The 27,545-nt window shown below is 41.9% G+C and overlaps 1 protein-coding gene across 4 annotated transcripts in view; it reads left to right on the plus strand.

Annotated features, from left to right (window-relative positions):
* The window catches only part of LOC118277304 (protein EFR3 homolog cmp44E), a 501,236-nt gene that overhangs the window by 466,588 nt on the left and 7,103 nt on the right, over window positions 1-27,545 (plus strand). For 2 of the 4 annotated variants that reach the window (XM_050696385.1, XM_050696383.1), the window contains 16 exons: window positions 6,651-6,855; window positions 10,370-10,520; window positions 11,094-11,246; window positions 11,650-11,748; window positions 12,184-12,329; window positions 12,532-12,610; window positions 12,835-12,988; window positions 13,757-13,827; window positions 14,535-14,729; window positions 15,711-15,883; window positions 16,446-16,549; window positions 17,093-17,213; window positions 18,043-18,178; window positions 25,467-25,583; window positions 26,145-26,262; window positions 26,869-26,957. In XM_050696385.1, the coding sequence (XP_050552342.1) occupies window positions 6,651-6,855; window positions 10,370-10,520; window positions 11,094-11,246; window positions 11,650-11,748; window positions 12,184-12,329; window positions 12,532-12,610; window positions 12,835-12,988; window positions 13,757-13,827; window positions 14,535-14,729; window positions 15,711-15,883; window positions 16,446-16,549; window positions 17,093-17,213; window positions 18,043-18,178; window positions 25,467-25,583; window positions 26,145-26,262; window positions 26,869-26,957 (2,111 nt within the window). Of the gene's footprint in view, window positions 1-4,463; window positions 4,630-6,650; window positions 6,856-10,369; window positions 10,521-11,093; window positions 11,247-11,649; window positions 11,749-12,183; window positions 12,330-12,531; window positions 12,611-12,834; window positions 12,989-13,756; window positions 13,828-14,534; window positions 14,730-15,710; window positions 15,884-16,445; window positions 16,550-17,092; window positions 17,214-18,042; window positions 18,179-25,466; window positions 25,584-26,144; window positions 26,263-26,868; window positions 26,958-27,440; window positions 27,537-27,545 lie in introns of those variants that run through there. The other 2 variants (XM_050696386.1, XM_050696384.1) reach the window with 2 other exon arrangements.

Below are 27,545 nucleotides of genomic sequence, written 5' to 3' on the forward strand. Positions count from 1 at the left end.
ATCAAATAAAAATTTGATATTAATATTAAATAAGCTACCTATCTCATGTGCTAAGATCTGATCGAATTCATAAAAGGTTCCTACTTGCCCTTTGTTAAACAGATTTATGACATTGCCAAAAATTACTTTTGCCATTTTCAGTTCACATTTGCCCTTTTCAGTAAAGCTTATTTGAGGTATTCAAAATTAGCCCTTACATCTCTCATGTGGTGAGATCAAAGAAAGTATAATATATAAGCAGAGGTATACACCTGGCTAATTAGCATGGATCACTGGGTTATATTCACCTAATCCCCTCTCCCTTTGGTCCACGTGCCCAAATATTCTATGTATAGACATAAGATCAACAAACTACAAATATGTCACATGTCACCCTTTTCAAGTCATCCCTTTCCAGTAGGCAATCTATTTTGGTTGAGTGGGCAATGATTTATATTTAGCCAGTCTGTTGTGAGCCCGCGTCCGGAGCGCTCTGCACCGCCGAATAGTGCCAATTATAATTGTTTTAGGTTTAGAATTTATAGGTTTGATTTTAATTCTTTATTTGTTATGTGGCCCTAGTATTTGCATTGGTTTGGTACATAAAATACGGGTATTTTTATAGTGATACTGATTCTTGTGTTAAGAAGGGGTAAGTAGGGAATAGGGAACTTGCATTATACTTACTCATTACTAGTCATTAGTTTTGACTGCGATTTTTAGGTTGCTCTTGTTTGTTATGTGGCGCTGGTATTTGTATAGTTACAAATACATACAATTTAATGTAAGCTTTTATAGTGATTCTTGTATTCGGCAGGGGTAAGTAATAATCCGTAATCAGCCCCTAAAATGACCCACTGACTGGGAACTAACGTTTTAAATTGTTATTATGTACAACTATTAGGGAGCTACAATATGTACTTTCGTATTTATTAAATATTATTGTACATATTTTCCTTACCTGTCGGTCCTGCGAGGACCCAATTATGGACGGAAGGACCATAAGTTTTGGTCCACTGTTTACATACCTACCTACATGATATTATTTTACCTTGTAGTTACCAACCTAACTCATATATTTTTTTGCCTTGCTCTAGAAAAGCTGGAGGAAGGAACGACATTTAAAAATGATCGATTTACCTACTTCATTAGTTTTTTATAGTTGGTAAGGCGTTGTTCACATGCGCGAATTTATTAAATGGTGTACCTACCATATAATTATTGAGAGTAGAGATAGATATGTTGTTTACGTATAACATAACTTAATCTTTCTATCTATCTTTATTGTTTTGTACAAATCTGAGATAGTCCTAAGTTACCTAAATGTTTAAATTTTCTAGTATTAAATGCCTATACACTGGTACCTACAGGCTACAGGGTCTAAATTCCCAATCAAATATTTTCTAATATTGTGTAGCTATAAAATTATAGAACTAGGATATAGGTTTTGAAAACGGCAAAGGTCTATAGTCAAGAGTCACGAGATGATTCACTAAGATCTTTAGTACTTAAACTCGTGATAAGCTGACCTAATCCCAAGTCTAGACAAAACATGTCAGTCAGTAGGTTTTAATAGATATCTAGATGAACTTGTATACACTATAACGGAATGATTCATATGTTTACTCATCAAGAACTCATATACTCATAACCAATTAGATTTTAGATCGTATCGATGAGAGCGACGCTTTGGAATGCGATTACATAGAAAATCTTTTAGAGCCAAAGTAAATAACTGTGATGAACTTTTTTGGAACGAAATCTATAAATCCTGATTTTTAAACATTTGATGGGTCGTCGTTTAGCCGCTATCGCGCCTGATGGTATGTGATGATGCGGCCTACGATGGATTACGTCTGCACATAGGCAACCTATTCACTCGGGCTTCGAAGATACCCTGGTTATACTAATCAAAAAACACAAGACTTCGGCTGATCATTTGTTGGTGTATTCTATTTTTTTCTTCTTAATTATCGTCCTTGTAGAGGCTAAGTTCTCAACTTAGGGTCTATTGGGAATTAGGGGAGACATAGGTCAACACTGTACGGTTGCCGCGGTGGCTAGGCAACCGGCTGCAGCACAACGTGTAGCGGGTTCGATTCCCGCGAGGAGCAACTCTTTGTGTGATCCACAAATTGTTGTTTCGGGTCCGGTTGTGATGTGCATGTGCACTGTTACGTTTGTGAACGCACTCACGCTGCAGGGGAGATCCTAGTGTGAGGCAAGGTTTTTATAGAAAAAGAGGTGAAATTTATGTTATGTGACGAATAGTTTAGTTAGTTAGTTTAAGAATACAACATGTATGTACTTCACAGAGATATCTTTTACCGATACATTTATCTATGACCTGGGACCCTTTAGTTGGACTTTGTACTTTAGAACATCCCATTAAGTTTATACTCATGCCGACCCGGAGCTGCTTTAATACAAGAGTTCATTACTTCGCGACGAAAACGGTGGCATAATTAAACAGTTTCATGCACGGTCGTGTTACCTCAGGTGTTGCAGGTGTAGTTAGACTACCGTAGGTATACGAGGTATCCCCCGTAAAAAAATGTAGAAAATACGCGTTTAAAGCTACCTATATACCCATCTATAATCTATTTTAATAATTGCAAAGACTTGATTGACATGTCATTTTTTATTGCGATTATAAAACGCAGGTGAACCTACACGCATTCTTCCAAATCTGCAACTTAATACTAAAGCTAGAAGGTTGAAAATGCATAAATATTAGGGTTTGCTTGAAGTACTAAAGTACGGCAGCTTGCCAGACTGGTCGATACCGGGCTGGCGTCAACTGTAATTATCATAATCTTCGCTATGGATCTCAATGGTGGAAAATTAGAAATGCGTCTCTTGCGACTAATAAACATGGTTAGGTAATGTATTTTCTAAAATGAAGTTGAGTAATTGAGATGTAAAAGGCAGGTTGCTAAATGAATCATATTAGTTAACTAAAACAGTTTAACAGCCCAATATTATACTTAATTCTGACTAGAACTAAACTTAAATAACACTATTAAAGTATAATTGCTAATTTAATAATAATATTAAATGCCTCACATAAACAATTCGAATAATGCTCTACTAGTTTCAAAACTTACCGGGGCTTATAATCACGAGCTGAGATAGGTTGGATTCTAACTAACCTACCATTTTGAGTAAACCAAGTATAAATACTTCACCTACATTTATGGCTACCACTGTAAAAAAAATACTATTTATTAAGCCTTAACTAAACTATTTATTAAGACTCACTAAGCTATTCGAAGGTAATCGACTAGTTTCAAGGCTTCCCGTGGCTTATAATCATGAGCTGAGTTAGGTATATGTATATTTATTCTATTTTGAATAAACTAACAATAAAATATTAAGTATTACCGCACATACCCGGAGCTGCGGACTGTCTAGCGGGTTACCGGGGCTCCGGCTCGAAAAGAGTAGGAACGGGGTGGTTTTTAGTCAGTAAGAGTCTGACACTCCCTCTCGCCTCACCCAATGCAGGAGAAGTCATTGGATGATTTTCCTCCCTAAAAAAAAGTAGTACTACATACATAAATTACTAGGGCGGCATACAATTGTAGGTACCACTGTAAAATCAGCCTTAGTTCTGTTATCATACGTCCTTATCACTGGAGTATGATCTCAGTGTGCGATGTCAAATCGCGTGACACAGTTGTGTCTCTTCCACAATAACATAATGTATCAATCGTATTGATATGTAACATAAATTGTACATAAACAAACTGAAATTACGTTTTTTTTTTATATATAAAAGTGATATTAATGATATATTGTTGTGTTTATTTATAGTTTAATCGCGGAAAATAGTGAATTTATAATTGATATGGATTGTGTTGAAAAGTTAAACGTGGATTTCCAATATGAATAATATATTGAACTATTTTATGTAGATACTTATCTGGGATATGTTAAAATTAATATTTTTTCGTATGTGTTGAGTGAACTTGAGTGCAATAAATTAATTGTGTTATCAGATTTGATAATAATTTTAATAAGTAGTGTCTTTGCAAACTGATAGTCAGTCAAAAATAAAGGCTCTCTTTAATATCAAAGTGTTTAATTAAGTCATATTTTGTAGTTAATTCCAAAAATAAGTACCAGGGCTACATAAATTACGTATAGTAATATGTAACTTTAGGTAGTGAAACTTTGTGTTGTGATAGTGTGTTAAAAAGTAGTTTAAATTCACGTCTTTAAAGTGATGAATTGAGCCATATTTTGCAATTAATTTCATAAAAGAAAATACCAGGACCACATAAATTACCTATAGTAACTTCATGTTGTAAAATTTTGCGTTGTGACGGTGTGTTAAAAAGGAGATTGTCTTTATAACATTTATAAATATACTTTGAAACTTTTCATAAACTGCATTAAATTATTTAACTATAGGAACCTATCGAACGTGTATGTGAATGAAGTTAAAATTAAGTATAAAGTGTAAAATTTGCCAAAATTGAGATAAAGAATCTCTTATACCAATGATGTGTGACCAAAGAGTAATATAAGTGTAATTTTAAATAATAATTTAGACTGAAAGTTATCATAAAGTTTTGACAATGCTGCCTCTCCGTAAGATCGCTCACCGAGCGTGTTTCATAGTCAGTCGAACTGTGTACATGACATGTAAGTATCAAAGTCAAAGTCAAAGCATTTATTTCAATTAATCCTAAATTAGGCACTTTTGAAACGCCAAATTGAATTGTCCGTGAGTCCAAAGTGTAGTTTCGAATGGAGAAGAACAAGCAAGAAACTCCATAGTTACTATTTAAAAAAAAATCTTATCAAAAAGAACCTCCTCCTCTTTTCCAAGTAAATTAAAACCTTCAGCCCCACAAATTGAATGGTCATAATAAGTGCCGAATGATATCGGGTTCAATAACTGAGTTAGATAAAGCGATATTGAGATTGTTACTGTTTTTTTTTGTCGAAAATTCTCAATAACAGCACGAAGTCTGAACATGACATTATGTATGACTAGCTTCTGCTTTATCTCCCGTGTTCCCATAGAATTAAAAGTATCCTATCACCCAAGCCAACTCATACCCCGGTTTTATACTGAACATCAAAATCTGTTTAGTAGTTTCAGCATGGTTGACAGACAAACATACAAACTAACAAACAAGCTCTCACATTTATAATAATAGCGGAATAACTTGATAATGAGCTAACTAGAAGACCCCTAATTACATGGGACTTAATAACGACGTGAATAAACAAGGGATTTATAACATAAATAGTGAAATTAAGTGTTACCTACCTGAATAAACAAGGGATTTATAAAATAACTAGTGAAATTACGACATACCTATCTACTTACACTAGATACGTGGCTCTGTCTACCCCTTCAGGTATCAAAATACGTGATGAAATTATCGATAACATTCCAATAACAACCACTTAATGTTGTTCACTCGATAATTGTGTCTGTATACAGCTTATCAAGTAAATAATGAACTATATTGATACTATTACTGTAACGAATTATTTGCGACAACAATCCTTGATTTTATTGATACCTCTGATTCATTTAAGATAGGTATATGTATAGGTGCCTATGCTATGATATATGTTTATGTTATTTGATGCTCTCTTTGCACTTAGTTATGGAATGCGAGCTGCTGTTTTTGAATATTCAACTTACTTCTTATGACTATTGCAACATTAATTTTTAGCTTGGTCTAGTATCTCATCATCATCAACAGCCTAGAACTGACCATTCCTGACCAAATGCCTCTTTTGAGAAAAAGATTATCACTACACTTGCTCAATGCGGGTTGGCGATTTCATACTTATCATTAGAAGATAAAGGCCAGGTTCCTCCTCCCCGGAGCTGCGGATTACCTAGCGGGTTTACCGAGGCTCTAACTGCGGGATAATCATCCAATGACTTTTCTCTCGGGCGAGGCGAAAAGGAATGTCATCACTCTTACCTTGTACTTATTATTCTGTGCTCTTACTGACTAAAAACCACCCCGTTCCTTCTCCTGCTTTGAGCTGGAGCCCTGGTAACCTGTTACATTGTCCGCAGCTTCGGATCCTGAGACATTTTTTTGTCTCCTTAAGCAAGACAAATTAGTATTTAGACATTTGAAGCAATACTAAAATGACATTGAGATAATATCGGTTACTAGGAGACTATAGAGCGGTGAAGGTTTAGATAAATCTCACTTTCGATAACGTGGTACTGACTTAGTGAGGTTGTTCACCGATACTCTTACGTAAAACTCGTTGTTTTTGTAATTGAGAACGTTAATTATTAGGAATTAGTTTTGAAGTCTGTTATAAATGGTTCAAAAATGTTTGTTTAAACTGGCAGCTCCAAAATGTTTGGTGTCCTAACTATGAACCCTTAACCTCTTAATAAACATAGGGATTTAGATAAATTGCCTAATAAAAGAAACACCTTTTTCGGCACTGAGCCGTAGTAACTAGACGTCTTACAGATGCTGTTGATGATGATGTGTGATATAAAAACATTGTGATACCAAAAGACCATTCTTGTACGAAAGGACGAAGTCCTTAAAGATGCAACGTACTTTATTACAATAGTCTATCTAAATATACAACTATAGTCTATCTAATTCGTCCCATCAGCTCGCCAACACCGATGGCATCAATTCTTAATCAGGCCCTTATGATTCCAGGTTGCTGCGGCTGTTGCTCCGCGCTCCGGCCTCGCTACAAGAGACTGGTGGACAACATCTTCCCCGCGATACCACAGGATGGACTCGTCAAGACCAACATGGAGAAACTCACCTTCTACTCGCTGTCGAGTCCTGAGAAACTGGACAGGATCGGAGAGTACCTGTTTCAGAAAGCCTCCAGAGATATCTATAGAAGACGACATGGGTAAGTAAAAGTTCTAGTTAGAAACTTTTTTTTTCATAATTGCTGGTTGCAGGAGAAAATCCTAGTATGACATGTATTGACTACCTCGTATGGTTGCTACTACCGAGCAAAGTCTCCATATCGATTCCCAACTACAAACAAGAGCGTGTTCGGCACTCTGATTGGCCGGCTCGAATAAACCAACCAGTGAGAGCGCCGCACGCGCTTTCGTTTCTATTACTTTGATCGTAAAACAAACTTGTACTAAGTACTGGTGTAAAAATGTTGTTACATTTCCAATACTTCCTTGTTTGTTCAAACCTTATCATGAGTAGTTGTCAAAGTTAATATTGGGCAATAACTCCTTGATCTTCAGTTAGCTTATCGTAAGATTATCACTTCCGTGCCGAAGCTGTCATGTACCACAGTTATATTTTGATAGAAGTGATGTTATCAATTTACTTTGTATTTAGGTATCTTCTGACGTTTTACGTCTAAAGCCGGGTCCAGACGATTGTAACGTGTAATGTAACATTACGTGTAATTTAGCATCAACAGTGTGGACGGCACACGAACTCAAAGCGAATTGTGAACGCGAAAATATTTCAAAAGCTGTGTGCCACTCAGTTGCGTCTTTGTGTTCGCGCGAAAAACCGACAGCCGATGGATCAACCCCGAGCGCCGCGCGAGCGTTACATGTAATGCTCGTACTGCCGTCCACACGTAGAATTCGTGTTACATTACACGGTGGATTACATTACACGTTACACTCGTCTGGACCCGGCTTAACACTCGGCCTGCGGTTTCACTTAAGCCGGGTCCAGACGAGTGTAACGTGTAATGTAATCCACCGTGTAATGTAACACGAATTCTTCAGCGCGAGTGTTACATGTAATGCTCGTACTGCCGTCCACACGTAGAATTCGTGTTACATTACACGGTGGATTACATTACACGTTACACTCGTCTGGACCCGGCTTTAAGTAGATAATGATCTTGTGATGATTCCTGAAAAGAAAACTGAAAGAATTTCTCGAATCGGTTTAGAACTCTAATAGTTTCGGTACATATGAAGGGTGGGAGAGCCATTCTTCGGCATGAATGGGCCGGCTTGACCATGATTGCTTACCATCAGGTGATTCGTCTGTTCATTTACATTTAAAGGAATTAAATGATGTACATTCTGTATTGAAAATACAACATTTCAATAAAACATTGAAATGTTGTATTTTCTTTCTATATTTGTATAAAAAAAGTAATGTTATTGTGTCGATAAGGTTAGCCACAATGCGGTCAAAGGTTCAGTCTAAAAGACAATAACATTTCATACGCAATACATATGTAACTAAGCATTTTAAAATGTCAATATTTATTATTTTGGTATGTGTGTGACATGTATAGAACAATTTGAAAATATCTGGGCAACCGGCTGCCACGTAACGTGTAGCAGGTCCGATTCCCGCGAGGAGCAACTCTTTGTGTGATCCACAAATTGTTGTTTCGGATCTAGGTGTCATGTTTATGTAAACTTGTATGTTTGTAAACGCTCCTACGACACAGGAGAAAAATTCTAGAGTATGGCAAAGTTTTTTACAAAATAATAATTTATAAAGCTTTTTGATTGAATGAGCCGGTTTCTTAAGATCACTTCTGACTGTTTTAAAGTAGGTAATCTTAGGCTTAGTATTGTAAACACAACTACCAATGAGGCTTCATTATCCCATGAACATAATAATTAAAATTACCCACACGTATTTCTCTAATGTTGCTAAACAATGACACAAATAAATAAAAGAGGTATAGTGTTACCGTAATAGAGCTCTTTCCTATACATTAGTGTGCTTTTCCACCATAGATATGCTATGCTACGTTGCTGTGGATGCGTTTGGCTTCCACCAAACATATTCATTGGTACACATAGCTTAGCACTGGTGGAAACGAACTCAACTAAAATGTTTTTTTATATAGAAAGATGCGTGCTATGGGCTAGCTTCCTTACTATCGATACATCGCATAATCGAGCTGCGCATCTTCCTCGCACAGCTGCATAGCTTAGTATTAGTGGAAATGGTCACACATAGTTCCACAGTTTACCTATTATATCTTCACAGTTACATACCACATCTCTGGTGGAAAAGCACACTTAGGTACAATGGTATATAACACTAATGTTTGTAGAGTAAATAGGTAGCATTTAGCATTACTAGGAATTTATTTTAAATGCAGTGCAGTTGTTATGGCATACCTAATAAAAATATGCATTTGACTGCATTGTTAGTCGAATGGTCATAAGCACCACTGCTGTGCTAATTATAAAACTTATTATTGGTTAATACAAAACACAAAACATGTGTTTAACTTTCTATGTTAAGAACATTTGTATAAAATTACAAATATTATTGTAATACCTATCGTGAGAAACTATCTAAATTGACGTAATCTATAAAACCATCGTAAGATATACTAGTTAAATTAAATTGAAATCACGGTTTACTCACGTACATTACCTAATGGAGAAAATCTCTACTGGTTTCGAGTCACAGAGGGACTCTTCATCATGCTCATTACTGCATTAATGTACATGAGTAAACCGTAACTACCGCCAAATCCAAACTACCGGCGGTTTGGACTCAAGAGAGAGTAATTTACGAAAAATACGCGTCGTGATCAGAAATATTGCCTTGTGCATCAGGCTCTTGACCCAATCATCTAACGTTAGCCTACTCAGGTGTTGGTCGATGGTTTTGACAATGAGGCCATTAGCAGCTACGACTATCGATAGAGTGATTGCTGAATCTACACGTATTTATCATTAATCTTTTGGGAAAACTATAATATTAAACAGATGCAAATAAGTAATCTTTATAATGCTATATGATGAGTGGTATCTATAATATGTATATTGCTAGGTGTTAGAACTTTATCTAGATAACGTATTAGATAAAAGAAATAACTCGATATCAGGGAGTCGTAAACTTCAGGCTATAAAAAATTGACTGATGATATGTTTTTCAATAACGCAATGTTACGCCTTTTATCCCCGAATGGGTAGGCAGAGGTGCACATTACGACATGTAATATCGCTACACAATGTATACCCACTTTTCACCATATTTTTGTTATAAGTATATAATTGATTGCACGATTGGCGCAGTGGCTGGACGACGCACGGAGCAACGGTCTTTGTATGATCCACAAATTATTGTTTTGGGCCTGGGTGTCATGTGTATGTGAACTTGTATGTTTGTAAACGCACCCACGACATAGGAGAAAATATATATTTTTTTAATTTTTAACACGCCGGTAATCGAGCGGACGTATCGCACTTGAAACACCAGAGGCGTTACAATGCGTTGCCGGCTTTTTGGGAGTTAGGAATTTAAGTGTTGTTGTTCGGGAATTGTGAATGGGGAATATTGGGAAGGGAGGAATTGAGAATTGGGGTAATCAGTGTGGGGCATCGTTTAAAAAAAATATCCTTTTAACTGTTCCGTAACATAATTGCTCTCTGATAATAACAGCGTTTTGTCTTCAGGTTCGTGATAATAGCGATGGAGGCGATGGACCAACTGCTAGTGGCGTGCCACTCGCAGACGCTCAACCTGTTCGTCGAGAGCTTCCTCAAGATGGTGCAGAAGTTGCTGGAGTCCACCGACCCTCAGCTGCAGATACTTGCTACACAGAGTGTGAGTAAACGATAAATGATATTTATTTTGCAAATAGGTTACAATGTAACTCTTTTACACGTCAATCTCTTAAATAACTACATAGATGAGGCCGGCCGGCCGGAGTAACTCATTACATACTTTTTCTCTTATTGTCCAGCTAACACAAAGGTGTCTTACAAAGCCTCAATATGACATCAACAGCGGTACCCTATTTTTGATCTACTAGGTATAGTGGGTTATGTTACACCATTGGATAAATCGACTTTACTCATATGGAACAGGGATGAGTATTGATCACCACATGCCGATTAAAGACATATTTTAACTTCAAGCCCAAGTTTGATCACAAATCCGTAGCTTTGGACTACTTAGCGTGTATACCGGGGCTCCGGCTCGTAAAGCAAGAGTAGGAACGGGGTGGTTTTTAGTCAGTAAGAGTCTGGCACTCCTTCTCGCCTTGCCCAAAAGCGGGAGAAGTCAATGGGTGACTTTCCACCCTCAAAAAAAAAGCAGTTTTATCCATCGACGTCATCACTATAATCACTCTGTAGTGTAAAGAGGTGTTCTACTTATCAAAAACGTTGATTCCAGTTCGTTCGTTTCGCGAACATAGAGGAGGACACGCCGTCGTACCACCGGCGCTACGATTTCTTCGTGTCCAAGTTCTCGGCCATGTGCCACAGCAACCACATCGACAAGCCCACCCGGGATAGCATACGGCTCGCCGGCATACAGGGACTGCAGGTGACTAATACACGGTTTATTTAGCTACACGGTTTATTTAGCTATGTAGTCGTTGTAAATCCATCTGTTAATAGGTATTACAAACTAGCCCGGAAAACTTTGTATTGCCTCCAACATTTTTTTTCTTACCTTTTAAACCTTCCCTGTACCTACACAAATAATTCAAGACCAAAATCTGCCAAATCGGTCCAGCAGTTTTCTAGTTTTAGCGAGACTAACGAACAGCAAGTCTCTTCGAATATTTATTTTTTATACACGCCTTCTCCTGACTATAAAGAATACATAAAAAAACATCCAATTTGGCGCAGTCGTTTAGAAGTTATGCACGTACATACATTTTGGCGATTCATTTTTATTTGTACAGTCGTCTATCATATGTTTAACAAAATGTCAAAATCTCCAGGGTGTGATAAGAAAGACCGTGTCGGATGACTTGGTGGAGAACATATGGGAGGCACAGCACATGGACAAGATCGTGCCTTCGCTGCTCTACAATATGCAGGTGCAGTATCTGTACAAATACTACTGTAATATATCATTACTTTTGTATGGTATAAGCTGGTAAACGAGCAGACGGACCATCTGATGGTAAGCAATCGCCGCCGCCCAAAACACCAGAGGCGTTACAAGAGCGTTGCTGGCCTTTTAGGGGTTAGGAATTTAAAGGTTGTTGGAGAATCGGAAATTGGGCCTCCGGTAACCTTACTCACACAATGAAATACAACGCAAGCTTTGTTTCACGCTGGTTTTCTGATAGGCCGTGGTAACACTCCAGTCGAGTCGACCCATTCGTGCTGAAGCTCTCCCACACAAAAATAATTTACTGAGCAAAGTTCTTGTGTTTACTGTCCCAGGTGAGCGGGCTTGTTCAGTTGGTTATATTGTCTACAAAACATTTCCCTTTATTTATCTAATATGACTAATTATACGTACCCAGACTGCAGAGAAATACGACACGGTGCTATGCATGGAAGGCGGCGCGGGCGAGGAGCAACCCGCGCGGTTAGCGGAGGCGTGTCTCAGGGAACTCGTGGGCCGGGCGTCCTTCGGACACATACGCAGCGTACTGCGACCTGTGCTCACGTATGTACGCCTGGTACCTTTCATACACTGTAATGCACAAGAAATGCATTTTTATTTATTTATTACTATTAAGGAACGTTAACAAAATCAATATTAATTAATAAATATCATAATTATATTGTATACCAAAATGAAAATGAAAATTTAGGCAAAATTTGGTTTAATGAATTTGTTTGTATGTTTATGTATGTCTCTTTTACAGTCACTTCGACCGACACGAGTTGTGGATACCGAACGACTTCGCAGTACACACGTTCAAGATCATCATGTTCTCTATACAGGTAACTAATCAGTTTTGGATAGTTGACAATAAAACAATAGGACATCTTTCCTATAATAAAGTAATCATTTTAACGAAATAATGATGGTTCTCAAAAAATAACGGCTTACTCGAAAAGCTGTTCAACTGAGTTGTTAGACTAATTTCGAGTTACGACTGCGGCTCAACGAGATGAAACTAAATGAACTAACCTAACTAACCGAACACCGTCCGTGTCCCCTGCAGGCGCAGTACTCGTACAGCGTGGTGGAGGCGCTGATGCAGCACCTGGACGCGGGCGGCAACCGCAGCGGCGACCCGCGCGACTACACGCGCGTCCGCGCCGCGCGCGCCGCCGTGCTCTCCAACATCGTCGCCATCGCCGCCGCCGACAGCGTCGGTACATATTATATGGACACCGTTTTAGGAAACAGAAAGTAAACTTCCCAAAGAAATGGAGGATCCTCAAACCAGGCGAGGTGATCGCGCTCTGCAGACTTTCTGCCGAATGGTCATTGAGTTCTTCTATCCCTGTTTATTCGCATGTAAACTTCATATATGCGATGTTGATTTGCCCGTCTATCATCATCTACAACGTGTAACAAAATACTCATATACATCAATAACCACTGAAGAATACAGGTTGAATAGAATCTCTACAAAAAGCTTCAGCTTAAAATACGTTTCAAAAAAAATTGGTACCAAATACTTGGTATCGCATGGTTCTTGATTTTAAATTATACAAACATGTCACAATACTATAGGGGTTACTCGCTAATTACGAAACATTTCTTCTGTAAATCTGATCGCCTAGTACCTGTATCTATTTAATTTTGATGTTCGGTTTCTGGAATTTTATGTATTGGAAAAATTTATAACTTCGTTCCATGAAAACATGAGTTTTAAAAACACTTCCCGTATCTTTTGTTATGTTGTCTAGAAACCATGCACTTGATATGTATACCCCCTTTTTGTTACACCGTGTATAGACACCGTTTTAGGAAACCGAAAATAAACTTCCCTAAGAAACGGAGAATACTCCGACCAGGCGACGTGATCGCGCTTGGCAGACTTTCTGCCGAACAGTCATCGAGTTCTTCTATCCATGTGTATTCGCATGTAAACTTCATATTGTTTAGTTGTTTACAAAATGTGTGTATTATTACAGGGCCATCAGTTTTGGAGATCATCAACAATCTGCTGACTAACTTGCGCGCGTCCGTCGCTAGAGATTCTGAAGTAAGTTCATAAATTCACTTACACATTGAATACTGGAATACCAATATAAAATACCAAAGAAGAAGGAAGTTTGAACTCCTTTGCATTTCTACTACCCTGGTACTTCTTGCAAAATAATAATATCATTCTTTACGTGTACATTTCATAATTAATTAATCTTGTATTTTGTCCTATAAAATGATCAATTTAATTAAATGTTACAAACATACATAATTACTTACACGTTGAATATTAGAATACCAGTACAATTAAATGTTAGTTGATTTCATGTATTGGTCTTTACAAGAAGGAAGTTTAAAAAGTCGTCTCCTTAGCATTTCTACTGCCCTAGTACTTTATGCAAAATAATAATATCGTTCTATGTGTGAAAATTTCATAATTAATTAATCATGTGCTGTATTTTGTCCTTTAGAATGATCAATTTAATTAAATCTAACAAACATACATAATTACTTACACGTTGAATATTAGAATACCAGTATAAAATATTAGTTGACGTTCATTGATATTTAGAAGAAGGGAATTTAAAACGACATCTCCTTTGCATTTCTGCTACCCTGGTACTTCATGCAAAATAATAAATCATTCTTTATGTGTACATTTCATAATTAATTAATCTTGTGCTATATTTTATCCTATGAAAATACCAATTTAATTAAATATAACATACATATACATACTTATAATATCTTATTTTATATGTACAGAAAGAAACAGACGAAAAGCTATACCAAGAAGCTTTGATCAACGCTCTGGGCGAGTTCGCGGACCACTTACCCGACTTCCAGAAAATAGATATTATGATGTTCATCATCAACAAGGTGCCGAGCAGTCAGCGCGCCAACAAGGGGACCAAAGCTGATGCTATGTTGCAGAGTATACTGCTTAAATCTTTACTCAAGGTATAATATTTTTTTTGGTATAAGCCGGTAAACGAGCAGACGAATCACCTGATGGTAAGCAATCGCCGCCCATAGACGCTTGAAACACCGGCAAAACAGAGGCGTTACAAATGCGTTGTTAGTTTTTTGTGGGGTTAGAAATTTTAAGGTGGGGATTGGGAAGATTGGGAAGGGGGATATTGGGTCTCTGGTACCCTCACATAATGCAAGCGTTATTTTACGCCAGTTTTCTGTGAATCCGTGGTATCACTCCGGTCGAGCCGGCCCATTCGTAGCGAAGCATGGCTCTCCCAAACTTATTTCGTCAACAAATTTTACCAGCATTGAAATAAAAAAACAAAATTGATATCGACGGTTAAAAGGAAATAGAGGAATAAGCGACATTTTTTTCAAAAATTAGTTTAATATGCTATCCTACGAAAAATTTTCTGAAATTTAAAACTTTAAACAGCTCTACTTTAATTTTTTGTCGCTTATTACCTTTACCTTTTACCTTACTACCTTTTAACCGTCGAATTATACAATGTGATAGGGGTGGGACTTCTAACCCGTTAAGGCTGAGTACTACATCTAATTTTATCGACAAAAAAATAATAGGCGGGGTTGAAACCCCAATTCAAAATACTTATTAAAAAATTGCATTTTTTCGGTAAAAATAATTCAGATTTTTTTTCTCATCAAAATATTATCAAACATATGAAAAGAGTAATGAATTAGTTAGCCAAGGTTATTAACTACCGTTTGTCGTTTTTTTTTTTTTTGTACGACGTGTACGACGCATACAACCTTTGATATCACATAAAGTAAAAAAAATATTAAAATAGCCATAATTTTTAGGGGGAGGGGGTTCAACCCCCATATTTTTTTTTGTCGATACAATTAGATGTAGTACTCAGCCTTAACGGGTTAGAAGTCTCACCCCTATCACATTGTATAGTTTAATATAATTTAAGACTATAAAATATGTGATGTATCCTCCAGGTGGGTACGACATACCGCACGGTGGAGCTGAGCAAGGCGTTCCCGGCGGCGTTCCTGGAAGCCCTGCTCCGTTTGGGCGGCGGCGCCGGGGCCCGCGCGCGGACCACGCTGCAGCGCATCCTGCATACCTTGCTGGATCGACGGGACAACGCGCCCAGACTCGCTTCTCCCACGTATGTACAGAAAAGGACATCATTATAATGTGAATGGTTCTCAATCATATAAAAGGACATCATTATAATGTGAAAAGTACTTTTGATGAAAACTATTATGTTTTTAGATAAAAATTTAGCTAAATTGATTGCAAATATTGCAATGACATTTTTTATCTTGGGATCGCGTTAAGGTCTCCGGCCACCGTAAGTGCGGGCCTGCGGACGGCGAGCAAGGGTAGTTCGCCGCCCGACCAGAACCAGACCCGTGCGTGCGGCGCGTCGCGTTCCGCGCGCGCCCCTAAGCTCCATTAGAGTCTAATGATTAGACCAACACAGATGGGATCCAGAAGGGCCCGTGCCGACCCGGAACTGCGGACTGCTTAGCAGGTTTACCGAGGTTCCGGCGGGTTTTCAGTCAGTAAGAATCTGACACTCCCTTCCCCTTCACCCAAGGCGGGAGAAGTCATTGGATGATTATACCCCTTAAAAAAGGCATCATATTTTTTTAATGTAATCAATAAATATAATATGTATATTGTAACTCTGTGTCAGAACTAAATGTGTATTTGTCTGTACACAGTGTGGAAGTATGCGAGCTGGGTCTGATAGTGGAGAAATGTTCCCGACAGGACCTCATCTTCTTCAGCAAGCACGGGTACGCTCTCTTCAGCTCGCTCTATGAAGGTATGTACTATACTGGATTTTAATTACATTTTAATATAAATATGGACATTATATGACTTGCATTGGTACTTAAAACGGGATATTTACCATGTTTTTTAATTTTAATGAGTTTCCGATATTATACATGGTAAATATCCCGTTTTACGTTCCAATTCTAGTGTAAGTGACCATGTCAGTTTAAAAACTTGTATTATATGACTTGCATCTACCACTATGTATAAAAGTGCTTTTCCGCCAGAGATGTGCTATGCTGCGTTGCTGTAGATGCGTTTGACTTCTACCAATCATATTTATTGGTATACATAGTTTAGCATTGGAAACGAGTTCAACAAAGATATCTTATTATATGGAAAGATGCGTGCTATGGATGTGTACTATGGATGGCTACCCTACTATGGATACATACCCGAGCTGCGCATCTTCTTAGTATTAGTTGAAACGGTCACATAATTTCACACCTTAGCTATTATTTATATCCTTAAGAAGTGGAAACTGTTTCATTATTCTTCTCATCTAATAACATCTTCGGATTCCATCACCTAGGTCTGCAGCTAGAATCGAACACGATGGAGAACGTGGAGGCGATCTACACGACGCTAGCGCTCATCTGCATCGAGCTGGCGTCTGAGGAGACCGTCTGCGACATCATGCAGCTTATATTGGCGTGAGTATATGCTGGATATTTATTATTTTAAGGGCCTGTTTCACAATATCTGCATAGCCGCTATGTTCGAGATAAATTGGTATTTTGAATGCACTATCTGTCCAATAAGTTTATCGGGTGACTTATATGAAGGTTGTGAAACAGGCGCTTAGTGTTTATTTAAGTACTAGGTTTTGCCTGGTGAGCTGTCACTGTGATGTAACTCCAAAGGCATTTACTATTAAGAAATGACTTCCAGAGGTATTAACCGCTTGTATATCGGTATATAAGACACAATAGAAAATACATTGTGTCTCGCGTAGATCTGCGTTCCGACAGACAACGGGTTAAGTGTGTTGCTAATCATGGAGAAACTACTCTTAAGTTTTTGTGAGACAGATTACCTGATGGTAAGCAATCGGCGCCGCCTATAGATACACAAGAGGAGTTACTAGTGCTTTACCGGCCTTTTGTAAGGGGATTAAATCTGACGGCGAAACACATCACAAGCTTTGTTTGACGCCAGATTTTCTATGAGGCCGTGGTATCCCTCCGGTCAATCTAACTATGGACTATCTAGCGGGTTTACCGGGGCTTCTGCTTGAAATAACAATGGCAGGAGTAGGAACGATGTGGTTTTTAGTCATTAAGAGTCTGACACTCCCTCTCGTTTCGCCCAAGGATTGAGAAGTGGGATGGATGATTTTCCCCCATAAAAAGTTTATTTGAACTCCCAATAAAGGATACACTCACATGCTCAAATATAATTTGCTACATCGTGGAAGTCTTGTGATCCTTCAATTAAAGGGAAGCATGACTCTCTATAATGACTATAAATATTTGCTTGCAGCATCCAGCAGTCAAGTCTATCGAACCCAGTACTGTCGGTAGCCCAGCAATGCCAACTTCAAGCCATCAGCATCTCGCTGGCGGCGCTACTGCCGCACGTCATGATGCACACCCGCCTCACTGACTACATCAACAAGGTAACTGATCGTCATCGTCATCAGCATCATAATCATCAGCATCTCGCTGGCGGCGCTACTGCCGCACGTCATGATGCACACCCGCCTCACTGACTACATCAACAAGGTAACTGATCGTCATCGTCATCAGCATCATAATCATCAGCATCTCGCTGGCGGCGCTACTGCCGCACGTCATGATGCACACCCGCCTCACTGACTACATCAACAAGGTAACTGATCGTCATCGTCATCAGCATCATAATCATCAGCATCTCGCTGGCGGCGCTACTGCCGCACGTCATGATGCACACCCGCCTCACTGACTACATCAACAAGGTAACTGATCGTCATCGTCATCAGCATCATAATCATCAGCATCTCGCTGGCGGCGCTACTGCCGCACGTCATGATGCACACCCGCCTCACTGACTACATCAACAAGGTAACTGATCGTCATCGTCATCAGCATCATAATCATCAGCATCTCGCTGGCGGCGCTACTGCCGCACGTCATGATGCACACCCGCCTCACTGACTACATCAACAAGGTAACTGATCGTCATCGTCATCAGCATCATAATCATCAGCATCTCGCTGGCGGCGCTACTGCCGCACGTCATGATGCACACCCGCCTCACTGACTACATCAACAAGGTAACTGATCGTCATCGTCATCAGCATCATAATCATCAGCATCTCGCTGGCGGCGCTACTGCCGCACGTCATGATGCACACCCGCCTCACTGACTACATCAACAAGGTAACTGATCGTCATCGTCATCAGCATCATAATCATCAGCATCTCGCTGGCGGCGCTACTGCCGCACGTCATGATGCACACCCGCCTCACTGACTACATCAACAAGGTAACTGATCGTCATCGTCATCAGCATCATAATCATCAGCATCTCGCTGGCGGCGCTACTGCCGCACGTCATGATGCACACCCGCCTCACTGACTACATCAACAAGGTAACTGATCGTCATCGTCATCAGCATCATAATCATCAGCATCTCGCTGGCGGCGCTACTGCCGCACGTCATGATGCACACCCGCCTCACTGACTACATCAACAAGGTAACTGATCGTCATCGTCATCAGCATCATAATCATCAGCATCTCGCTGGCGGCGCTACTGCCGCACGTCATGATGCACACCCGCCTCACTGACTACATCAACAAGGTAACTGATCGTCATCGTCATCAGCATCATAATCATCAGCATCTCGCTGGCGGCGCTACTGCCGCACGTCATGATGCACACCCGCCTCACTGACTACATCAACAAGGTAACTGATCGTCATCGTCATCAGCATCATAATCATCAGCATCTCGCTGGCGGCGCTACTGCCGCACGTCATGATGCACACCCGCCTCACTGACTACATCAACAAGGTAACTGATCGTCATCGTCATCAGCATCATAATCATCAGCATCTCGCTGGCGGCGCTACTGCCGCACGTCATGATGCACACCCGCCTCACTGACTACATCAACAAGGTAACTGATCGTCATCGTCATCAGCATCATAATCATCAGCATCTCGCTGGCGGCGCTACTGCCGCACGTCATGATGCACACCCGCCTCACTGACTACATCAACAAGGTAACTGATCGTCATCGTCATCAGCATCATAATCATCAGCATCTCGCTGGCGGCGCTACTGCCGCACGTCATGATGCACACCCGCCTCACTGACTACATCAACAAGGTAACTGATCGTCATCGTCATCAGCATCATAATCATCAGCATCTCGCTGGCGGCGCTACTGCCGCACGTCATGATGCACACCCGCCTCACTGACTACATCAACAAGGTAACTGATCGTCATCGTCATCAGCATCATAATCATCAGCATCTCGCTGGCGGCGCTACTGCCGCACGTCATGATGCACACCCGCCTCACTGACTACATCAACAAGGTAACTGATCGTCATCGTCATCAGCATCATAATCATCAGCATCTCGCTGGCGGCGCTACTGCCGCACGTCATGATGCACACCCGCCTCACTGACTACATCAACAAGGTAACTGATCGTCATCGTCATCAGCATCATAATCATCAGCATCTCGCTGGCGGCGCTACTGCCGCACGTCATGATGCACACCCGCCTCACTGACTACATCAACAAGGTAACTGATCGTCATCGTCATCAGCATCATAATCATCAGCATCTCGCTGGCGGCGCTACTGCCGCACGTCATGATGCACACCCGCCTCACTGACTACATCAACAAGGTAACTGATCGTCATCGTCATCAGCATCATAATCATCAGCATCTCGCTGGCGGCGCTACTGCCGCACGTCATGATGCACACCCGCCTCACTGACTACATCAACAAGGTAACTGATCGTCATCGTCATCAGCATCATAATCATCAGCATCTCGCTGGCGGCGCTACTGCCGCACGTCATGATGCACACCCGCCTCACTGACTACATCAACAAGGTAACTGATCGTCATCGTCATCAGCATCATAATCATCAGCATCTCGCTGGCGGCGCTACTGCCGCACGTCATGATGCACACCCGCCTCACTGACTACATCAACAAGGTAACTGATCGTCATCGTCATCAGCATCATAATCATCAGCATCTCGCTGGCGGCGCTACTGCCGCACGTCATGATGCACACCCGCCTCACTGACTACATCAACAAGGTAACTGATCGTCATCGTCATCAGCATCATAATCATCAGCATCTCGCTGGCGGCGCTACTGCCGCACGTCATGATGCACACCCGCCTCACTGACTACATCAACAAGGTAACTGATCGTCATCGTCATCAGCATCATAATCATCAGCATCTCGCTGGCGGCGCTACTGCCGCACGTCATGATGCACACCCGCCTCACTGACTACATCAACAAGGTAACTGATCGTCATCGTCATCAGCATCATAATCATCAGCATCTCGCTGGCGGCGCTACTGCCGCACGTCATGATGCACACCCGCCTCACTGACTACATCAACAAGGTAACTGATCGTCATCGTCATCAGCATCATAATCATCAGCATCTCGCTGGCGGCGCTACTGCCGCACGTCATGATGCACACCCGCCTCACTGACTACATCAACAAGGTAACTGATCGTCATCGTCATCAGCATCATAATCATCAGCATCTCGCTGGCGGCGCTACTGCCGCACGTCATGATGCACACCCGCCTCACTGACTACATCAACAAGGTAACTGATCGTCATCGTCATCAGCATCATAATCATCAGCATCTCGCTGGCGGCGCTACTGCCGCACGTCATGATGCACACCCGCCTCACTGACTACATCAACAAGGTAACTGATCGTCATCGTCATCAGCATCATAATCATCAGCATCTCGCTGGCGGCGCTACTGCCGCACGTCATGATGCACACCCGCCTCACTGACTACATCAACAAGGTAACTGATCGTCATCGTCATCAGCATCATAATCATCAGCATCTCGCTGGCGGCGCTACTGCCGCACGTCATGATGCACACCCGCCTCACTGACTACATCAACAAGGTAACTGATCGTCATCGTCATCAGCATCATAATCATCAGCATCTCGCTGGCGGCGCTACTGCCGCACGTCATGATGCACACCCGCCTCACTGACTACATCAACAAGGTAACTGATCGTCATCGTCATCAGCATCATAATCATCAGCATCTCGCTGGCGGCGCTACTGCCGCACGTCATGATGCACACCCGCCTCACTGACTACATCAACAAGGTAACTGATCGTCATCGTCATCAGCATCATAATCATCAGCATCTCGCTGGCGGCGCTACTGCCGCACGTCATGATGCACACCCGCCTCACTGACTACATCAACAAGGTAACTGATCGTCATCGTCATCAGCATCATAATCATCAGCATCTCGCTGGCGGCGCTACTGCCGCACGTCATGATGCACACCCGCCTCACTGACTACATCAACAAGGTAACTGATCGTCATCGTCATCAGCATCATAATCATCAGCATCTCGCTGGCGGCGCTACTGCCGCACGTCATGATGCACACCCGCCTCACTGACTACATCAACAAGGTAACTGATCGTCATCGTCATCAGCATCATAATCATCAGCATCTCGCTGGCGGCGCTACTGCCGCACGTCATGATGCACACCCGCCTCACTGACTACATCAACAAGGTAACTGATCGTCATCGTCATCAGCATCATAATCATCAGCATCTCGCTGGCGGCGCTACTGCCGCACGTCATGATGCACACCCGCCTCACTGACTACATCAACAAGGTAACTGATCGTCATCGTCATCAGCATCATAATCATCAGCATCCCGCTGGCGGCGCTACTGCCGCACGTCATGATGCACACCCGCCTCACTGACTACATCAACAAGGTAACTGATCGTCATCGTCATCAGCATCATAATCATCAGCATCTCGCTGGCGGCGCTACTGCCGCACGTCATGATGCACACCCGCCTCACTGACTACATCAACAAGGTAACTGATCGTCATCGTCATCAGCATCATAATCATCAGCATCTCGCTGGCGGCGCTACTGCCGCACGTCATGATGCACACCCGCCTCACTGACTACATCAACAAGGTAACTGATCGTCATCGTCATCAGCATCATAATCATCAGCATCTCGCTGGCGGCGCTACTGCCGCACGTCATGATGCACACCCGCCTCACTGACTACATCAACAAGGTAACTGATCGTCATCGTCATCAGCATCATAATCATCAGCATCTCGCTGGCAGCGCTACTGCCGCACGTCATGATGCACACCCGCCTCACTGACTACATCAACAAGGTAACTGATCGTCATCGTCATCAGCATCATAATCATCAGCATCTCGCTGGCGGCGCTACTGCCGCACGTCATGATGCACACCCGCCTCACTGACTACATCAACAAGGTAACTGATCGTCATCGTCATCAGCATCATAATCATCAGCATCTCGCTGGCGGCGCTACTGCCGCACGTCATGATGCACACCCGCCTCACTGACTACATCAACAAGGTAACTGATCGTCATCGTCATCAGCATCATAATCATCAGCATCTCGCTGGCGGCGCTACTGCCGCACGTCATGATGCACACCCGCCTCACTGACTACATCAACAAGGTAACTGATCGTCATCGTCATCAGCATCATAATCATCAGCATCTCGCTGGCGGCGCTACTGCCGCACGTCATGATGCACACCCGCCTCACTGACTACATCAACAAGGTAACTGATCGTCATCGTCATCAGCATCATAATCATCAGCATCTCGCTGGCGGCGCTACTGCCGCACGTCATGATGCACACCCGCCTCACTGACTACATCAACAAGGTAACTGATCGTCATCGTCATCAGCATCATAATCATCAGCATCTCGCTGGCGGCGCTACTGCCGCACGTCATGATGCACACCCGCCTCACTGACTACATCAACAAGGTAACTGATCGTCATCGTCATCAGCATCATAATCATCAGCATCTCGCTGGCGGCGCTACTGCCGCACGTCATGATGCACACCCGCCTCACTGACTACATCAACAAGGTAACTGATCGTCATCGTCATCAGCATCATAATCATCAGCATCTCGCTGGCGGCGCTACTGCCGCACGTCATGATGCACACCCGCCTCACTGACTACATCAACAAGGTAACTGATCGTCATCGTCATCAGCATCATAATCATCAGCATCTCGCTGGCGGCGCTACTGCCGCACGTCATGATGCACACCCGCCTCACTGACTACATCAACAAGGTAACTGATCGTCATCGTCATCAGCATCATAATCATCAGCATCTCGCTGGCGGCGCTACTGCCGCACGTCATGATGCACACCCGCCTCACTGACTACATCAACAAGGTAACTGATCGTCATCGTCATCAGCATCATAATCATCAGCATCTCGCTGGCGGCGCTACTGCCGCACGTCATGATGCACACCCGCCTCACTGACTACATCAACAAGGTAACTGATCGTCATCGTCATCAGCATCATAATCATCAGCATCTCGCTGGCGGCGCTACTGCCGCACGTCATGATGCACACCCGCCTCACTGACTACATCAACAAGGTAACTGATCGTCATCGTCATCAGCATCATAATCATCAGCATCTCGCTGGCGGCGCTACTGCCGCACGTCATGATGCACACCCGCCTCACTGACTACATCAACAAGGTAACTGATCGTCATCGTCATCAGCATCATAATCATCAGCATCTCGCTGGCGGCGCTACTGCCGCACGTCATGATGCACACCCGCCTCACTGACTACATCAACAAGGTAACTGATCGTCATCGTCATCAGCATCATAATCATCAGCATCTCGCTGGCGGCGCTACTGCCGCACGTCATGATGCACACCCGCCTCACTGACTACATCAACAAGGTAACTGATCGTCATCGTCATCAGCATCATAATCATCAGCATCTCGCTGGCGGCGCTACTGCCGCACGTCATGATGCACACCCGCCTCACTGACTACATCAACAAGGTAACTGATCGTCATCGTCATCAGCATCATAATCATCAGCATCTCGCTGGCGGCGCTACTGCCGCACGTCATGATGCACACCCGCCTCACTGACTACATCAACAAGGTAACTGATCGTCATCGTCATCAGCATCATAATCATCAGCATCTCGCTGGCGGCGCTACTGCCGCACGTCATGATGCACACCCGCCTCACTGACTACATCAACAAGGTAACTGATCGTCATCGTCATCAGCATCATAATCATCAGCATCTCGCTGGCGGCGCTACTGCCGCACGTCATGATGCACACCCGCCTCACTGACTACATCAACAAGGTAAATGATTGTCATCGTCATCAGCATCATAATCATCATAATATTTTTTTTATTGTATAAGCGGGTAAACGAGCTGATGAATCACCTGGTGGTGAGCAATCGGCGACGCCTATGGATATCCGAAACACCAGGGGTGTTACTAGTATGTTGCCGGTCTTTTGGGGGTTAGGCATTTAAGGGGCGTTAGGAAATCGGGGATTGGGAAGGGGGTACGCAAGTTATATCACGTCAGTTTTCTGTGAGGCTGTGGTACCACTCCGGTTGAACCGGCCCTTTCGTGCCCTAGTATGAATCTGCCACAAAACGTCTACACGACATGACTTACTACTTACAATATTCGTTCGACTAGTTTCAAACTACGACTGGGGTCCATAATAACTCTTGAAACTAGTCGACTACTCTCGAACAACTCTCATTAGAACATCGCGTTTTAAAATTAGTTCAGCATGTTTCTCATCAAAGTATTGCCAATAATATATTTATTTCTTATTGTTTATATTACAGATAATAGCAGCCAGGCGCGAGGAAGCTCCCCACCTCCTCCCTCCACTACAAGAGGACTATGACGACCTCCCCCCCGCCAAGATGCCTAACAAACTGCCTTACCTCATGATGGATCAGGTAACTACTCCCTACTATATTAAACTTTGGTAAAAAAGCTGTTCAAGATAGTCCTAAGTCAGCCTGAATATAATACTAACTTATGTTATTGGAAATTCCACTTGAAGCTGAAAACTAAGCGAAAAGAATAATACGTGAAATGCTACCTTTATTTATTTTTTTCAACAATATCAATAGTGCATGACAGTCTATTTTTGGACTTGCTATTTCCATGCTTAGGAGGCAAGTTGGTTATCTACTAGTCTCAGTAAAATGTGTGTACAATGAATATGGCCCTCATATAGGCGTAGCCAGGGGGGGGGGTTAGGGGTTCAAATACCCCCTCCGCCCCGATTAAAATTTATATAGTTACTTAGCTAGTAACTGGTTATATTAACTAATAGTTGCTGAAGGGTTAAGAAGTTTTGTTCGAACCTTGACACCCCCTCCCCTACCGATACTAAAACCTGTCTACGTCTATGATTCCTTGGTAAGCTTTTACAACACTCCCGAAAACGGTGATACAGGTAACAAATATGAAATGTATTCTACTCGAATTAATATTAATATGTATCATTACAGATGGCACTATGCGACCTGCTGAAGTCCCACGGAGTGGACGTGACGCGTCTGTCCTCTACATCGCCCTACACTGCTGGGAACGTGGCTCTGCCGCACCGACATAGCTGGGTTGAGGCTGGTACGTACATACTCTCTCATGTTTATGCTCTCCTAGTACTTTGGAACACATATTTTCTTACTTTTATCATTATAACACATAATAATCTATGCTTATATAATATATAATATTACGATATATAATATTATAAAGCTGAAGAGTTTGTTTGTTTGTTTGAACGTGCTAATCTCCGGAACTACTGGTCCGATTTAAATAATTATTTTTGTGTTGGGTAGTGCATTTATCAAGGAAGGCTATAAATCATCACGCCACGATAAATAGGAACCGAGCAGTGCGGGTGAAACCGCGCGGAAATAGCTAGTTATAATATAAGACTGCCTCGATGGTCGAGTCGTCACAAGTGCGACTGCCGGACAAGGAGTCTCGGGTTCGATTCCCGTGTCGGGCAAAGTATTCCTGGGCTTATTCGGTTTGGAATTGTGCCTAGTGTATGGCAATAGGCTCGCCACTTACATGTGACTTACAATACAATGCACGTGACGTTACGTTTTTTATCGTATTATAATAACCAGACACAAAAACATTATGAACTTAAAGAAAAATAAGTTATCCATATATTAACTTTTCTTTTTTTTTATAATTCAGAACATAATGTTTTAATAATAGGCGCAGCTCAAGGCCGCGACAGTCTCGCGGAGATCACGGCGCCTGGCACTGAACTGGACAGTGCCAACAGCTCGCCCGGAGTACAACGGGTGAGTATCTACTGCAGGCTCTTTCGGTTTATGCTAGCCTGGTACCTCAAAACTTTTACTAAAATAAATGTATTTTTTCTAGTATAATTTTAAACAATGATAATGAAATAAAAATCAATTGTTACCTAGTAAGTACAGCATAGTCAAAAATAGAACTAGATTTTATGTAATAAATTTTGGTTTTCAAGTGATATTTAAAAAATATTTTAAACGTGAACGAACGACACTCTTCTCGAAGTGTTACACCGACGATGGAGAAGACACGGTAATTACTTATTCATTAGATGCGTTCACTGCGTTCCTTATAAAATTCCTTTACTAACCCTCTCCAACTTATGCGATCCTGGTACCCGAACTCTCATTACTTTCTCTTTTATAAAGTCAAATACACCGTTTTAGGGATATTTGAGTGAAATTTAGGTTTTGGGGGAAGATTTCTTATAAAGCTAATATAAAAAATAGTGATCGTCAACTCGTCTTCAGCTAACTCAGTACGACGACCTGGACGAGGAGTTCCGAATGTTCATTGAGAAGTACAACCACAACCACCGGCCCGTCATGCAGAACTTTGGATGCTATGTAATTACT

The sequence above is a fragment of the Spodoptera frugiperda genome, chromosome 10 (genome assembly GCF_023101765.2).
Source record: "Spodoptera frugiperda isolate SF20-4 chromosome 10, AGI-APGP_CSIRO_Sfru_2.0, whole genome shotgun sequence".
NCBI classification, from domain to species: domain Eukaryota; kingdom Metazoa; phylum Arthropoda; class Insecta; order Lepidoptera; family Noctuidae; genus Spodoptera; species Spodoptera frugiperda.